The sequence below is a fragment of the Cynocephalus volans genome, chromosome 10 (genome assembly GCF_027409185.1).
Source record: "Cynocephalus volans isolate mCynVol1 chromosome 10, mCynVol1.pri, whole genome shotgun sequence".
Classification (NCBI taxonomy): Eukaryota; Metazoa; Chordata; class Mammalia; order Dermoptera; family Cynocephalidae; genus Cynocephalus; species Cynocephalus volans.
The window spans coordinates 114,130,678-114,147,539 of record NC_084469.1 but is presented as its reverse complement, the minus strand read 5'-3'; the positions used below and the strand labels follow the sequence as shown (position 1 = coordinate 114,147,539).

Here is a 16,862-nt window from a genome sequence, read left to right as displayed (position 1 = left end):
GATGAACCAGAGATGGGCTCTGACCTCAAGGACCTCACAATACAGCTTTTTAAAACCTATTTTAATTTCCTTAAACTTCAATATTTGCTTTTCAGGGTACTCACTCAATGTGTTTCTTCTCAATTCCGAGTCCCACCCTTCCAGGCAGCTCCTGGGGTGGTCTGCATCCAGACATCCACGAAGATGGGTCCCGCTCCTGCTCCAGAGCCAGGTGGCACTGGACAGTGACGCTGTGTGGGAACAGTGGGGTCCTTGCCCTTCACCCTCCTGTCCTCTGCCGTTTTGCAAACAACAGACTTAAGGTCAAAGGGGAAAGAAGCAGGGATGGCTCCACCACCGTCTCCCCAGAAAGGCTCAGCTGGAGCAGGCGAGTCCAAGGAGGGAGGCCATACCAAGAACATCTTGCTGTGAGAGCCACGGATGGAGCTGAGCAGCAGAGCAAGGGCAGCTAGCATAGCCAACGGGGCCTCCATGTGAAGATGGCCAAGAGCGTGTGGACAAGCAGGCCATGGACAGCTTCTGATTGTTTTTAGACATCAGAGACAACCCGTGGTTTGAAAATGTACAGTTAATCAGAACGTTCTTCTCCTTGTCTTGTAGAAGGAAAAAGCCCCATGAAGCACAACACACTTCAGTGTTGTTAGAATAGAAACACCCTTCCTGTTCAGGATGGTCTCACCCTAAGCCCACCCTGGCACAGACCAGAGCTGCTCCGTGCCCTCCCCTGGTGCAGAGACCCCACAGAGACGAAGGCAAAGGCTGCAGCAGATGCTGGCGCACTCTGGATGTACAGAAGATAACCTTTGCGGTGGTCTTGTTTCAAGTCCAATTTATTTTAAATTTAACACAGTGAAACTGAGGGTATTCAACCACACAATTTACTTATGGCTCGCAACAGTGCCTTAAACAGAAGCATCAAAGGATTTTGCCATGACCTGGGCTGCTTTCAGCACCTTCTTCTCTGACACGTCGGGCCCCACGCTGCGCTGGGCAAGCCTCACCTAGTACTACTTGGTCCTGGGCAGATAGTCCACGTACTGCTCCCCAGGCGCCACCACCGGGTGCTGGTGCTTTCCACACACAGGAGGGAATGAGAAAGAGACACATTCAGCCAAGGAAGGAAGCTTAGGCAGGCAGTTTAGAGAAGACCTTGATCCACAGAAGGACTTTATCAAAAAAGCCATCGTGACACCACGCTCAAGAGTAAGCTGCCCAAATCTACTCTAGATACCATTTTTTTAAAAAAACTTAAGCTTGCCTCAAGAGGACATCTACAAAACAAAGTCAAATTTTAATAAAAATCTATCAAAAACATAAAGCCTCTCATTACCAATAAAAATGAGGCCCTTGGGGCAAGTGGCTGGTGGCCCGGGCTGTGCACTGTGCTTGGCTCCCCTGCTGCACCCACTCACCCTCACCTCCGTCCTCCCCGCCGCTGTCCTCGTTGTCCTCTCCACCCTCAGCTCCCTCGACCGCGTCACTGTCCTCTTCTGAGTCGCTGTCCTCTTCCGAGTCCGTCTCCTCCAGCCACTCCTGGGTTTCTTGAAAAGCAACACACACACACGCACACACAGATAGTGAATGTGCCAAGCACGCAGGGAAACCACAGAACAGGGGTTGGCCGTTCCCTCAGAGGATCCCATTTATTACTCAAGAACTGTGATGTGGAATCTAAGTCTCCTGCCCGAGCACCTTTGGATCAGCACAGAAAACAGACTACATTCTGTTCAGGCAGAACTTTAGGCCAGAGATGGGCTGAAAGATGCCTAGATGGGCAAAGACACCAAACCCCCTCCCCACAGACAGGGAGCAGCAGGCCCAGGCCACCTCCTGTGCACCCGTCTCCCTAGGTCACTAGCCGCTGTTCTTACGAAACAATGACAGAGCCTGTGCCACAGGTGTGCTGCCTTTCCTTGAATACGTGGATTTTGCTTAATTTTTAGTCTTGGATCTTAAAAAAGTGAGCAGTGACTTGAGTCCAGTGGCAGTCTGGAGTAAAATGGGAAGGGGAGGATTAACGAGCAAAGATGGAGCACAGGCCAGAGCACAAACAAGGCTCGCACCCAGAGGCCTCAGGAACAATGGGAGAGAGGTGACTCTGCCTGGTCTGTGTTCACAGCAGAGCCTGGAGATGCACGCTCAGGCAGACATGCATTGTGGAGGGTGCACCTGCGCCCCACACCCCCACCACCAGCAGCTCCCCTCAGCAGGGGAACAGGCAGACATCTGGGGTGGCTCCCCTTCTAAGACCAGCTCCTCCTCTTGGGTAAATCTGGCCACAGAGGCGGGAGCACAATTCACCACCAGACTCATCTGGGTGACACGTGGGCCCTCGCCCTTCCCCAGCTTACGTGGGTCCATCTCCAGCAGAGCCTTCCACTCTTCCATCTTGTGGAGGTCAAGGCAGTACAAGTCACTGAGGGTGACCTGGCAGTCCCCAGTCTCAAACATGCCCCCATAGACGTAGAGCACCCCGTGCTTCACAGCCACCATGGCATTGGAGCGAGGGCATGGCTTGACCACAGGGCCACTGGCGTCCTCAGGACTGTCTTCATCTTCGGTCTGGGGCTGTCCCACTGGATATGGGGCCGCAAGCACTTGCTTGATGGTGACCACAGTCCCGTCTTCAGCCACCACCTCTTTAACCACCTCCAGGGGCCCCAGGGTACTGGCTCCCCCTTTCTCCTGCATGCTGGAGCCTTTGGGCTCCTCCTTCCTGTCCTGCCGCCGCTTCCTCTTCTCTGACTTGGGTCCCTGTTAATGAAAGGAGAGAGCAGAGCAGTAAACTTATTAACACAGAGCAGGGCCACCCTGCCATGCCCACTAGGCCGGCCACGAACTTGTGGGGAAAGGAGTCCACACATGGACTCCTTTGGGAGAGCGTGACCAAGGGCAGTAGGTATGCCAGACTGGAAGGAGGGCGCCGCTGGTCTCCTACCACTCTCACCATTCACTACTGGGATAGAGGAAACAATCCCCTGGTTTCATCATCACCGGGAAGTGTGCCACACCTCCACTGCGGTGGAAAAGGCCCAGCAAACACCCTGAAGCAGCACACAGGTAAGCTGAGGCTCATCTTGGGAAACTCCAACCCACCCACAAGGGCCAACACACAGGACTGCAGCAGCTGCGATAATTCTCCCCGACTTGTACCCTCTGCCCATGGTGAGGCGACACATTGGGTCAACAATACAAGCAGGTTACTTATAAGCACTGGGCCCAGAGAGGGAGCCCTTCACTTCGCTACCGAATATCCCTCCCGCAGGACCGCTGCCCACCCCACTCTGCCTGCTCCCCTGGCCATGGCACGGCCATGACCCTCTTCTTGCAGAATGTTGTCATCTCACGAGATGACGTTTGCATGTGACCTTCACATCTTCTGGCGACCACTATCTCCAGATCGACCCCAGGTGGGTCCACATTCTAGACTTTGTATCTGGGCCTGCACAATGACAAGTTTTGAACAGGAAAGCTCCCTGGTGTCCGCAGTCATTTCTGTGAGCATTAAGGAGTCCTGAGACCAGGCAGCCGAGGACCGCAGCACTCTTCTACCTGCCGGGCTCAGTGCTCACTGAGAAGTCAGAGGGAGAGACCTGCTCAGGCTTCACCTCCTAAAAGTAAAAACCTGAAGGGTCCAGAAATGAAGCCTCAGGTTTAAGTGATTTTCATCAAAGGTGCAAAAATACTTCGATGGCAGACCCAAGTCTTTGCAACAAACAGTGAACCACTCTCCTCCAGCCACGGGGCTGTTTCTGGGTCCGGCTGGTCTGGGGAACTCATGCAGACCCTGCAGCGGGCTGGGGGCTCCACTCTGGGACTCATTCACTGCTCTGCTGGTGTCAGGCTGGGCAGGCGCTGGGGCCGCGGAGCCTCAGCTGTGCTTCTTGCAAGGACAGCAGAGGAGGGGCAGGAGGCTGGGGCAAATGTAAGCAGCCATGACAAGCCCTGGTCACACACAGGGCCAGGCCAGGCGTCTCTGCCTCAGGCGTCCAGCACAGTGGCAGAGGCCGGTACCAGAACGGCTGGGGCTCTGTGACCAAGGGCTCCTGAGCCCAGCCAGCAGGGCCACACGCAGATGAGAATGCCCTCTTCCAAGAGCTCATGGGCTGCAACGCCCAGACACCCTGCCTGAAAGAAAGCAGGGCCTGCATGGGAGGGCGGCAGGTGGGGACGTGAGGGTCCCGGAGCCATGTCCTGACCCACGACGCACCCTGGTGCGGCCTCCCCTAGTCACTCTACCTTTAGCTGTCCTGCAAACCAGCGGTTCCTGGTGGCATCATAGAAATACAGGTCATTGAAGAAGTCACCCTCCAGTCTCTCTTCCTCCTCCTCATCACAGACACCCCCAAAGAGCAGCATCTGATGATTTGGGGCCACAGCCACAGAAAAGCCAGACCTTGGGGTGGGCTTGACTCCAGAAGGGTTAGTCCGAGTCCATACCCACTTACCTGTTGAAGAAGAACAGAAATGGGGTGAGAAAGGCAGGAGGGGATCTGAGGCCCAGCAAGGGAGACCCAAGGGTCCCCGGGCACCCGCAGTGATTGGGACAAATGAAAAGACACAAGACTGTGGGTGGAAAACACATGTGCTCCCTGTGCTCCCTCTGCAGACAAACAAGACAGTCAGTCCTCGACTTATGTGCTTCTGACTTTGCAATGGGTTTATTGGGATGTCTCCACTGTAAGTTGAGGAACATCTGTACAGTTCAACACCCCCCTCAAGTTTAATACTTCTTAAGGTTCAGTTTGCATTAAAGTAACTTTTTTTTTTTTTAAAGATGACCAGTAAAGGGATCTTAATCCTTAACTTGGTGTTGTCAGCACCACGCTCTCCCAAGTGAGCTGACCGGCCATCCCTATATAGGGATCGGAACCGTGGCCTTGGTGTTATCAGCACCACACTCTCCCAAGTGAGCCACAGGCCAGCCCTTAAAGTAACTTTTTTCACATACCCTCCAAACACCTCAGCCTAGGGGCCATCTCCAGCCACAGCTGAAAGGCAGGGATTGGACAGAAGGGCATGAGGCAGCCCACACCGCCACGGAGAGCTCAAGCTGAAACGTGCCTCCTGTGGGTGGCGTCCCAGGCAAGGACTCTGCTTCAAGTGGAACTGGCCTCTGCACAGACCACACCATCTCCTCCCTGGCTTAATGCCAGATCCATCTGGTCCTACCCCCACAGAGGCCTCACTGGCTTCTGCCAGGCACATCTATCTCACGGCTGTATCTATTTCATGCTCTTCTTTTCCAGCAAGTACTCATCTATATAACAACCCTCAAAATGTAACTCAGTGTGAGAGGTAGGGGGTAGCCTTCCCACCACTTACAGAAAAGAGAACTGAGACTTTTCCTTTAAGGAGCATTTAAAAAAATAAGTCAAGGGAAGCCATAAACAGCAAACATTCTGCTGTGCTGAGCCTGCGCTGACCACTGGTGCACAGTGTACATGGGACTCCATACAGCCACCAGTGGGCCGTGAGATGAGTGTGTCACAGCCAGCACTACACTGCGTAAGGAGCCAGGAGAGACTGAGACAGCAGAGCATACTGCACACTCAGGGCCAGGAATGCTTCTCTTTGCTTATGCAAACACTGCACACGAGTGTGTGCCTGAGCGCAGGCTCAAGTTCACAGATGTGTCCACTGGACAAGTCACTCGATGACTCTAAACCTGGTTCCGCATGGTACAACACGTCTGTCTTCCTCGGCTGCTGTGAGTGCAGTGGGCGTGGCTACCTAAGAAGCACTTGGGAACGGAATGTTTCTGAGACTTTGGCTTGAAGAATTTTAGCCCAAGAAAGAGAAAAGACGTTTTGCACAGAAGAAAGACCTCACTGGGAGGTTGAGGGACTTGCTGTCGGCCACAAAAGCAGACCTGGCTTCAGAGCTGTAGCCTCCTGGGTCTGGCCCAGCCCTCTCATCCCAAGACAGCCACTGTGTCCTGTTGAGGCAGCCACTTCCAGGCTCCTAATGAACACTGGGGACATCAACATTCCAGAATTCTACATCCTGACATCATCCACATGCTCTTGAGCAAGAACAAATACAATTTTTTAAAAGAAATGACTGAAAAGTAGTTCCTCTGCTGCCACACACTATGCACAAGCATGGCTCCGTGATGGGGAATGCATGGAAAGCAGCCTCTGCAAGAGATGCTGTCCACAGTGCACCCAGCATGGGGACACCCAGGACTGAACACACCACAGCAATCAGAGCGGCTGGGCCATCCTGGGCCCTGCCAGGTGCCAGGGCCTCGCTAAGGAGTCTCCTGTAAGTAATCTCATTTCATCCTTTTTATAAGTCCCAAATTAACAATTATTGTTACCCTATTTTTTTAGTAAGAAAATTTCCATTCTTAGATCCATTGGTTGAAAACTCTTAGCAATCCAGGCACTCCAACAGTCTCTGAGTTCAGCAAGTCCTCAATGCTAGGGCCCGGCTGCTCAGAGGCACATCTGCCCCTCATCCCTGTCCTGGCTATCCCCGTGAGGGTTGGCTGCACTCAGTAATAATTCCTCAGACTCCATTAACAAGCAAGCACTAGCCCCTGGCTGGACAGCCCTGAATCCCACTGCTGCCCCAACCCAAGGAGTGAGTTCCCTGGGAGCAACGGCCCTACCACCTGAGTTCCAAGTGGCCCCTGATGGCTCCAGGTGGGCTTGCACTCAAGACCAATGACCTTTCTTCCCACTGAGAGCTCAAGAGAGCCTTCCCACAGGTGTTCAGGAGGCTCTGAGAGAAGCTACGTATCCAGCATGTGTCTGGGTGGGAACTGACGTCCACTGTGCTAGAGGCTTCCATGAATCGAGGTCATGGGTGAATGCTGCCTGGGTCCAGACAGGCAGAACTAGGGCTGCGTACAGTGTCCCGCCCAGCCCCATGTCCACAAGAAGGGAGCGTGGGCTTCACCTGTGCCCACGGGCTCAAGAGTGCCGGTCTCAGAGGAACATGCACACAAGCCACACCACTGGACCTTGCCACTCAGCGCTAGTACCTTCTTGCCTGTTCTCAGGCTTCAGCAGGAACATATCTGAGTGCTGGGTGCCTTTGTCCACATCTTTCTTGACTCTCTGCAAAAGCAAAAAGATTTGTGTGAGAACCACTCAGGGCATCTGCAACAGCCAGTCACAGCCCCCTCGGGCTTTTAGGGCATTTCAGATAGGAAGACTCAAGAGCCTTTCCTTGTAGACCAGACTCAAAAATCTAAACCATGACAGGAGTTCTAAAGAGAGTCGTTGGTCCATTCAATTCTGACATTACCTGGCAGATACGATTTATTAACTAAGAGTAGATCAATTTTTAAAATCCACCCTTCCAATGACCACAATCATGCCATAGAGATGTCTCATGAGAACTGCTGCAACTTCTACAGCAGGTGCAGGGCCCTGCTGGACACGGCCACTGGGACCTCTGATAATGTCATCACACAGCCATGCTTCACTTTCGCTCCCGTGAGCATGCCACTCCCACCATCTCTCAAATGTGATTCAAGCTTTGGTATGGGAATCAAATTAACGTTCTGCCCACTTAAAGACTCTTCTGAGCCTCAAAAATAATAAAGTCCACATCATTAATTAACCCTTAGTCTTCTGCTCCTAATTACCTTTATTATTGCCACCAGACCAGACAGGCTGTTCTCCGACGCCAACATCCCACACCCTTACACCACACCTCAATCCCAGGCACCAGAAGTGGTCAGAATGTTATCAGCAAAATGCTCTTCCTTGGTGGAGGGACTCCAGTCCATTTAAATTTTTTCTCGGTGTTTGTCCTTTAAATTGTTTTTAATACTTTTTTTTTTTTTAGAAGTTTTACATTTATAGAAGAATTAGAAAGATAGTACAGAGTTCCCGTACCCCCTGCACCCAGTTTCTCCTACGGTTAAACCGTTATGTTACTATGGTATATTTGTTAGAATTATTGAACATTCATTGACACATTGTTATTAACTAAGTCCACACTGTATTCACTGTAATATAATCATCTCATCTCTCCTCTGGCTGTGACAGTTTCTCAGACTCTCCTTGTCTCTGATGTCCTTGACAGTTTTGAGGAGGGCTACTCGGGTGTTTTGTAGGATGTCCTTACACCGAGATTTCTCTGATGCTTTTCTCTTGGTTAGACTGGGGTGATGGGCTTTTGGGAGGAAGACCCCAGAAGTGAAGTGTCCTCTCCTCACATCCTGTGATGGTTCCACACCATCACCATGGCTCATCACTGTGATGCTGACCTTCAGCACCGGACCGAGGTCATTTACCAGATTTCTCCATGTGAAGTTACTGTTTGTCCCCTTTCCATCCTGCACTCTCTTTGCAAGGAGGTCACTGTGTGTGGCCCCCACTGAAGGAGAAGGGGATCACATTCCACCCGCCTGAGGTATATTATCTGGAATAATTCTGCAAGGGCGACTTGTCTCTTTCCCCAGTTGATTTCATCAGTCGTGTATGTAGGACAGGGTAGACTCGTGGACATTTATGCTACGCTCTGGGTAGAACCCAAAGGTGCTTTGCTTTGTAGCTCAGGCTGTTCCAGCTTTGGCCCCTGAAGCTCTTCTGGTTGGCCCCTGTATTCTCGGATCGGACGTGGGTCTCTTCTCAGCACTTGCTTGGCTCTGGCAGGACAGGACACTCTTGGCTCATCTGGTATGTCCCCTGCTCTGCACTTGGCCATTTCTCAGAGGAGTCCTGCTTCCTTTCACTGGAGAGTATTGGTAGAAACCCAGACCTGGGCACTGGGGGCTGCTGTTCGTCTGACAAGCAAGGAGACATACGCGTATAGTTCTCTTTCTTTTAACTAACATGCACTGTGTTTACTGTAAGGGGAAAAGTGGGCAGTGGCCGCCTGGGCGACTCCTGGGCAGCAGCAACCAGCCAGAGGGTGTCAAGTCCACCCACCCTGATGCCTTCACAGTGTCCTAAGAAAATCCAGCTGCACCAATGCTGTGACGACTGAAGCTGGAGAAAATGAGGAAACTGTCTAGACTACCCTCAAGTTTACAACTAGTAAAAAATACTCAGATGAAGCTCCCCTTTATGAAATACTTTCCCAGGAAAATCTAGACGATAAAGATGTCTCAGACAGTTTAAAACTACTAGCATACAGGCTGAAGAAAATCTTGGTATGGTGAGGATGTTTACTCTAGTGATAGCTGTGCAAGAAAATTAAAGGAAATAATAGATCAGATAAAAAGGAGAAGAGAGAAGGAGAAAAAGCAGCAGAAGCGGATTAGAAGGACTTATTCCACAGCATTCCTCCTACATCAGAGAATTTCTTAAGCTGGAAGGCCGAGTTTGATGCAAAACTCTTGGAAATTAAAAGGAAATGGCTGAAAGGAAGCAAGCAGGAAAAAACAGATTCAGTGGGGAACGGCTATTTAAAGCAGATCATGAGCTCAACACCTGACGTGCAGTTTTTGCAGGATGCTGGCAACAGTGTGGAGGTGGTGGATGAGCCTTGTTCCAGGAAATGGATGACTTGGAGCTGGAGGATGAGGAAGGTGATCTGGACTACGACCCCACTGACCCAGAGACTGACGGAACCAACAGGCACCTTGTCCCTGTCCACAGACAGGCCTGCCCGCTAGGGCAGCTGTGGCTGTGCTGAGAGGGTTCTGAGTCTCCTTTCTTGTCTTCTAGGAAAAAATAATTTTCAGGATATTCCTCTGATAGCTTTCATCAGTGAACTCAATAAACTGACCTTAAACTTTCAACGAAAAAAAGATTCTCCTTTTGAAAAAGTAAACAATCCAACTGTCCATGGATATTTCATATTTCCATCTGGGCCTAAATATCCCAAAACCAGGTTCAACACCAGTCACACGTGGAGAGCAGCCTGAATCTCAGGAAATGGAAGCTGGGTGTTAGCCTCTTCTGTTTTCCTTCTGGGAACATCTGTTCAACTCGAGTGGTGCGACTTCTGCACATTCGGACAGTTAAGACGAGGCGTTCTTTTTCCAGCAGGTTCACAAGGAGGAAATGGCTCTCACTTCCGTGACTACTCTTCCAAACCAAAGGCCCAGTGACACTGGGAACTGAATTCACACCCAGAGAGGACTTACCTGTTGAGGGGACACTGAAGGAATTCAACGACGTCTCTATTTGTCATTAGAAACTCAAATCACAGTTGAGCCTCAGCAGACCTTCTCCCAGCCTCCGTTTGGAACCTGCACCTGCCGACATTAACTTTCTTCTTGTTTTGCTGACAGCACCATTTCCTTCTTAGAATCAACAGGCTAAAGGGGAGATCTTTTACGACATTTAAATGCTTTCCCTCAAGACCCTTGAGCCAGAACATGTCACAGGGCTGGGCGGCCCCCCCCCCCCCCCAACAGAGCCCACCGGAGCCCAGGTGTATTGTCACCGCAGCTCTCCAGTGCCTCCTGCCACAGCAACTTCTTTTCTCGGAGTGCTGAGACTCCCCCAAGTCCAGCCTCGTCTTCAAAGGGAATAACAGAAAGCTGTCTAGTATTATCATTTTGGATAACCAACGCCACAAATTCTTTTTGTTAATGCAGATGGTGCTAGTGTTAAATCCATGCAGTTAGTCTTTTCACAAGAATGGATCCAACTGTACTAGAAAAGTAAGTAGAATTTGCATGAATTTTTGGAGATGTCAAACTTCAGTCCAGGGAATCCAAAGCTCTGATAAGGGCCCTGCTTTTCTTTAAGAATGAGCCCTTCTTAACACGCTCAGGAAGAGCTGACATTAATGCCACCGTACCAGTAACTCAGACATACATTTTACAGAGAAGTTATTCCTCTCCCCACATTTCAGCCTAATACAGTCTCAGTGGAACCCAGAGACACCTGAAAGAGTGATATATCAAGTGTTACAACACTGAGTTTACACACAACACTACTGTCTCCCAAGGTGTTCAGAGTCCGGCTGAGAAGCTGAAGCCCAGAATGGCCCAGCCTGGAGGGCCAGAGGAGGTCTAGCTGCAGGCGACGTGTCCCCTGACAGGACCCAATTCCCCCATGCGACCACAGGCATGGGGCACCTGTCAGGGCCTGCATACGAGTTCTGCAGACTCGGTCCTCATGCACCATAAACTCAGATACAGACTCATTTAGACTGTCAGGAGAGCAGAGGACACCACAGGGCCACCCCCTGGAAGAGGCGGTGGAGCGGCAGGCGCAACACTCCCCCTGCAGCCAGAGCTGCCTGGACTTGACGTGTGGTGACCCAGCTGTCTGGGGCCTTTCCAAGCTCATCCCCGAAGGGAAGGGGACGGTCCCACATAAAGCAGCTATGACCAGGTTGAGACACACAACAAAATGAAAATGGCTGAGAGGAAGAAATTACCCCCAAGGAACCTGCTTTCCAAGGGCCAACTAAACCAGCCTCGGTCAACACATCAAAACCAGACTACCACGTGGACAGACACTGCCAGGGGCTGTGACCATCGTGACTGCAAGTGCTCTGGCGGCTCCTAGGGACTGTCCGGTGGGTGGAGGGGAGTGTGAACGAGCAGTGGTACTGGGATGGGGCAGGGCTGCGGCAGCATGACTGTGAGCCACAGACAGGGAGCGACACAATGCAGGGGCATGAGCCTAGGGCTGCCAGAGAGCTGAGAAGCAGCAGCCCTGCACCCAGCGGCTGAGCAGGAGGTGCTGGCCAGCCAGCTGGGGCACGGAGCTGTCCTGCGTTTCACCTGACTGCTGGGAACCGTGGTGATCCAGAAGTGTGCTGGAAACAAGTTCCCCAGGGTCAAGGATAAGCTTCTTTACAACATCACACAATTCTTGGCTTCAATGCACAGAGCACCGGAGGGGATGGCCGCAGCCTTCCTGTCTCTAGCCTGCGGATGTTACCCATATTTTGTTTCTATGAAGTTATCACAATCGCACCCTGACTCTCTGGAGTTACAACAGGGGTACTTTTCAAAACTGGATATGGTCACGGCTGAGGTCTCCCAGGACACAACAGTGACTGTGCCACCACCTCTATCAGCAAGGTGTGGCCCAGGCGGACCTCTGTGAAACACAGAAGCCAGAGTGGCCTTCTCTTCAACATGCCCCTACTCCTCATGATGGGAGACCTTGTTCATCCAGGCTGCCCCCAGATGGTGGGAGTCCAGTGGTCTCGTCAGGAACACACACGGGCTGTGCAGCGATTCCTCACGCCAGGTTCTCACTGCCTTACACAGCCATGAGTGGTTCCCACCGTAAAAACAACAGGCAGGGCAAGGGTGCAGGAGAGGTGCCTCTCTAGGTGAGCACACAAAAAGTCACCTTCCTCCTTAGCGGGACATGGGATTAAGGACCTCACGATGAGAGGGCCACACGCAGTGACTCATCACGTGGACAACATAAAATACAGGTTGCTACCAAATAACATCCTTGTCAATTATGCCAAGCACCACTTCTAGTTAGTAAACTGGAAGGAAATCCAAGAATGATTTTTTCAGCTTCACTTTTAAAACTGCTTCAGTGACATGTTTCAAAAAGCCCACGCACTTCCTCAGCTGTCAGGATGAGTGATACCAGGGCCAGCCTGGGGTCTGCACCCCACGCTTCCCTCTCCAGGGACTTGGTCCTTTCTCCTGAAATCTAATGAAATCCCTCTGCATACTCATCATGTCTGGACAAGGTCCCACCTTCCTAACTTACCAGAAGGCCAAGCCCCAAAGCACACCTGCTCTATTTGCACCCGAGACAATCTTCACACAACTACGGAAACAGTGACGAAGAGCCCCACAGCTGAGGGACCTCTCCCCACCCCTTCCTAAACAAAAATGTCCAGCTGCACCATTTAAAAAATATCCAGACACAACCAACTGCTGCCACAGGTCATCGGGACAAGAGTAGGAACCACTGCTGTGTCCAACTCCACAGCGCACAGATGGGGACAGATGTCCCACACAGCTGGCAGAGCTGGCCATGGAAGTGGGGGATCCAGGATCTTCCTCTGGCTCTGAGATCAGATGGGATCTGCCAGGTCACATGATTCCTACACTCATGACCTGTCCGCTTCTGAGTGAGGAATTCAACCACCAAACAGTGACAAGAGAAGCAATGTTCTGGTGACACAGTATTCTACATGAGATAGGGACTGAACAGTGTCCCAAGTTTTAAGTCACTGAAGCTTGATCCCCATTGTGACTGTTGAAGCTTGATCCCCATAGTGACTGTTGAGGGTAGGAAATCCTATCATGGTAACTGAAAGGTTGGGCCTTGAAGAGGTGATTGGACTGTAGAACCGTGCAGTAGTGAATGGATTAATAATGGTGGTCAGGGGCATGTGTGGTTCTGAGAGCTTTAAAAGAAGAGCACATGAGAGTATCTCTCTGCTTCTTCCATCTCACGATGGGATATCCTGTGTCACTGAGCCACCACCAAGGCAGACCCTCACCTGATGTGTTCCCTAGATTTGGACTTCCCAGACTCTGAAACTGTAAGCAATAAATACAGTTTCTTTATAAATCACCCAGTTCCAGGTATTTTTGTTATAAGCAACAGAAACGGACTAATACAACATGGAAACAGGATGGCAGGATTTCAGGGAACTGAGATCCTGTCCTCAATGGTATGTAACCCTTGGCTGTCCACATGTCCACAGAAACAGACCACTAAGTCACAGCCTGAGGTTCACCATCCCACCTCGCCACCTTTTCCATCCGACGTGGCATTACAGCAGTCACAGCTGGACTCTTTTTTCAGGCCTGGCTCACACGCCGCCTTCTCTTTAGAAGAAGTCCCCTGACTCTCTAAAGGAACAGAATTTCTCACCTCTGGAACCCCCCTCAGCACTTGCAGACAGACTGAGGAATACGTGGACATAGACATGACCATCTGTGGGGTCTGTGGTCTCTCAGAGTTCGTTCCTCTTGTGAAGATGCAGCCAGTCATCAAAGTACCAGCTAGCTCGGATGGACATGGAACTCACATAAACTGGTCAGGGTGTGGACTGAAGATGCCCAGCCTTTATGGCAGGGCAAAGGCTGGAGGAACCTCTCAAGTCCTCAGGAGGGTATTTGGATGCTTTTTGCGGAGGGGCCCAAGATGAGACCCTGCTGAAGATGAGGCAGGTGGTGATGACTGTGGGTACCTTCCTAGCTCTAGAGCCGGTTCTGACTCCAAGGTCCAGGCTCTGCGACTACTGCCGACTGTGATCAATCAGGGCTCTTCAGGTGCAAAGCGACACTGAAGCCTCACCATGCAGTGTGGGTCAGCGCACCTCCATCAGACCACACCCTATCAAGCGAGGGGCACCATCTGGACACCAGGGACACTAAGTGGACAAGACTCCCGCCTCATGGCCCCCTCTTCTCCAGGTGGGAGACAAGGAACAAGTCTGTCTCCAGCAGGGAGGGCAATGGTCTGAAGAACAAGGACACATGGGAGGAGGAGAGCTGGGAGTGGCTGCACTGCATGGACCACCACCCCTGGGGCTCTGCATGAGGACACGCGGGTCCTATAGGGCACTCGGCTGCTGTAGGCTGGAGGGACCACAAGAGGGCAGAGAAGAGCCCAGACCAGGGGGGAAAGTGTGACGTGAGCTCTGGCAAGAGGGGTAGGGCACATGGTAGCAGCACAGTTGAGCTCTCTTCCAGCTGCTTCTGGTTGCTCGGTGAGATGTAAGGCAAAGGCCTCTGCCACGAGGAAGGAGGGAGGACAGATGACCACCACATGTGGAGGGTCTTCTCTAGACTGCTGCCCCCACCCTGCACAGCTGCATGACTGCTGGATCTCTCCAAGGGAGCATGCAGGAGAGGTGGGTGCTGATCACAGAGCAAGGAGGAGCCCCCCCCGCCCCCCCAGCTAGACTGTTCACAGAAGCTCCAGCCGGACTCAGTTACGCCATACAGCTGACCACCTACTCACACTACCCACTTTCTAATACTGCATGCCATTCACAATTCAAATCTCACTAATTCTGATAAATCCCCCATGAATCCAAACAGACAAACTCTTCACTGCAATTCCAGCTGCCAAAGGCTTGGAGCGAGGGGCTGCTGAACTAAGTGGATTGGGATCATCCACCCGCAGACTGAAGATGAGTCCATGCGGACAGCTGGGGAGCAGCAGCTGCTGAGAGTCGGGCACAACTCTGATTAAAGTGGTGTCAGCCTAACAGGGTTTAAGGTTTACCCTCCTACTGCATCTCTGAAACATCTGCCGTGATAAAGCATTAGATCAGGGCATTATGCACAGCTTTTGGACAAATTAGCCTGTTTCTTAGTGCCCCCCCTGACTATCAAAATACCTACAACAGGTTTACCAATGTCAGCCACAACTCTAGAAAATGAGCTGGTTTTCTCTGCTCAGAACAAAGGCTGACCAAGAAAACTTTAAATTCAATCTCTGACAGACTGCCATCAGGAGACTGAAATCCCATACTTGTAAGGTTGTAGAATCCAGAAGAGTTCCACCAAGTTGGACATGCTGCAGGCACATGCTCCTGGGGGTGGGGCTGAGACGCAGAACATGGCTGTGGGATCTCTGCGAGGTGTTCAGTGACTTGGACACAGGTGTGCAATCACAAGTCCAGGTCCCACGAACGTCCCAAGATGTCTCCAAGTGGACAGAGGTCCTTCCTGATCCAGCACCCCCCTTGCTTACATGCTCAGACTAAACACAGCACATTCTCTTCTGGCGCCACACACCAGGGTTGGGCACCTCCTCATGCGAATTGAAAAATAATAATACAAATAAAAACCATGATTACTATTATAAACATTTTAAGCAATTGCAGAAAACTTCTGTTTAATACTAGGACCATCAAACAGAGCAAGAGGAGCCCAGGACCAACAGGGGCCCTCAACCCCCAGGGCACTCTCCAGGCACAGATGCCCCATAACTGCTCAGGGCCCACTCTATCCACATAAATGAGGTCACTACTTACTAATACAAGACTGTGATTACCTCGCTACACAACAGGAAAACACAGGCCTAACATGGATAAATTCAGCTATGCTTCCTGGGTGTCTCCTGAGCAATAAGGAATAAATTCCAGCTCCTGCTGACTTCACTGCTACAACCCCCACCATCCACCCCTGACTGCCAGTAATGGAATCACAAATGACTACCCCAGAACAACTGACCGGCCTATTCGGTCAGAAGGCCACATCGCTGCCCTCTACCCTTCCTCTCCACACCCAAAGCCACCACCCTTTACGCTTCTTACCTTACAAGTACCTACTGTGGACCAAGTGTCACTGTGTGCTTTCTGTTCCTCAGCTGAGCAGCTCTTCCAGCCCCTCGGGCCAGCTGTCTCTGCTGGCAGAGTGCTCCCTCCCTCCCAAGTCCTCCCTACTAGCACCATTTCTCTAGGGGAGGAGCTCGATCCTCACCCACATCCCGCCCTTCCCAGCCCTAGGCTCTCCCAGTCCACATGGACCTCTGACTCCAAGCCACAGAGGCTCACGACTTCCTCCAAACACACTGCACATTTCTAGCGCTGCCCCCTTGCTCATAAACCTCCCCTAGTTTGAGAATTTGCCCAATGTTCCCTTCCAATCTGTCCTTTACGGCCCGGCTCACGCTGGGCCTCCCTTTTCAGAGTTCTATCTGGCACAGCAGCCACGATGACTGCCCTGCTACGTGGGAGTCAGGACCACTCAGTGAACAGTAATCGTTCACAGACTCTCCGAGGGCATGTGCCAGTCCCTTCACGGCACTCCTGGCTGGGGAAAAAGTGACTTAAAGCTTCGCAGAAGCCCATCCCACACTTCACACAGCAACACTCAGCACCACAGCACTGAGGCACTGCCTGCACCTGACCATCTAAAATGAGATTTGATGTGCACCATATAAGCATTCACAGCTTTTTTGTGTTTTTTTGCAGAAGAAACCAGAAAACAAAAGTAAAGATCACTTTCCTACAGCTGTGAGAAAGCTAACCCCTGGGTGGAAAGGACTGCA

General features: G+C 51.5%; 1 protein-coding gene and 1 pseudogene across 7 annotated transcripts in view; one reads left to right on the top strand and one right to left on the bottom strand.

The window, feature by feature from the left end:
- Positions 1-829: 829 nt before the first annotated feature.
- KLHDC4 (kelch domain containing 4) overlaps positions 830-16,862 on the bottom strand; it is a 64,320-nt gene continuing 48,287 nt past the window's right edge. For 6 of the 7 annotated variants that reach the window (XM_063111516.1, XM_063111518.1, XM_063111519.1 and 3 more), the window contains 5 exons: positions 6,992-7,067; positions 4,240-4,448; positions 2,352-2,754; positions 1,413-1,541; positions 830-1,070 (listed from right to left, as the gene is read on the bottom strand). In XM_063111516.1, coding sequence (XP_062967586.1) covers positions 916-1,070; positions 1,413-1,541; positions 2,352-2,754; positions 4,240-4,448; positions 6,992-7,067 — 972 coding nt within the window. In that variant the 3' untranslated portion in view covers positions 830-915. The remainder of the gene's footprint in view (positions 1,071-1,412; positions 1,542-2,351; positions 2,755-4,239; positions 4,449-6,991; positions 7,068-16,862) is intronic. The other variant, XM_063111517.1, reaches the window with a different exon arrangement.
- LOC134389550 (RWD domain-containing protein 1-like) lies at positions 8,796-9,600 on the top strand (annotated as a pseudogene).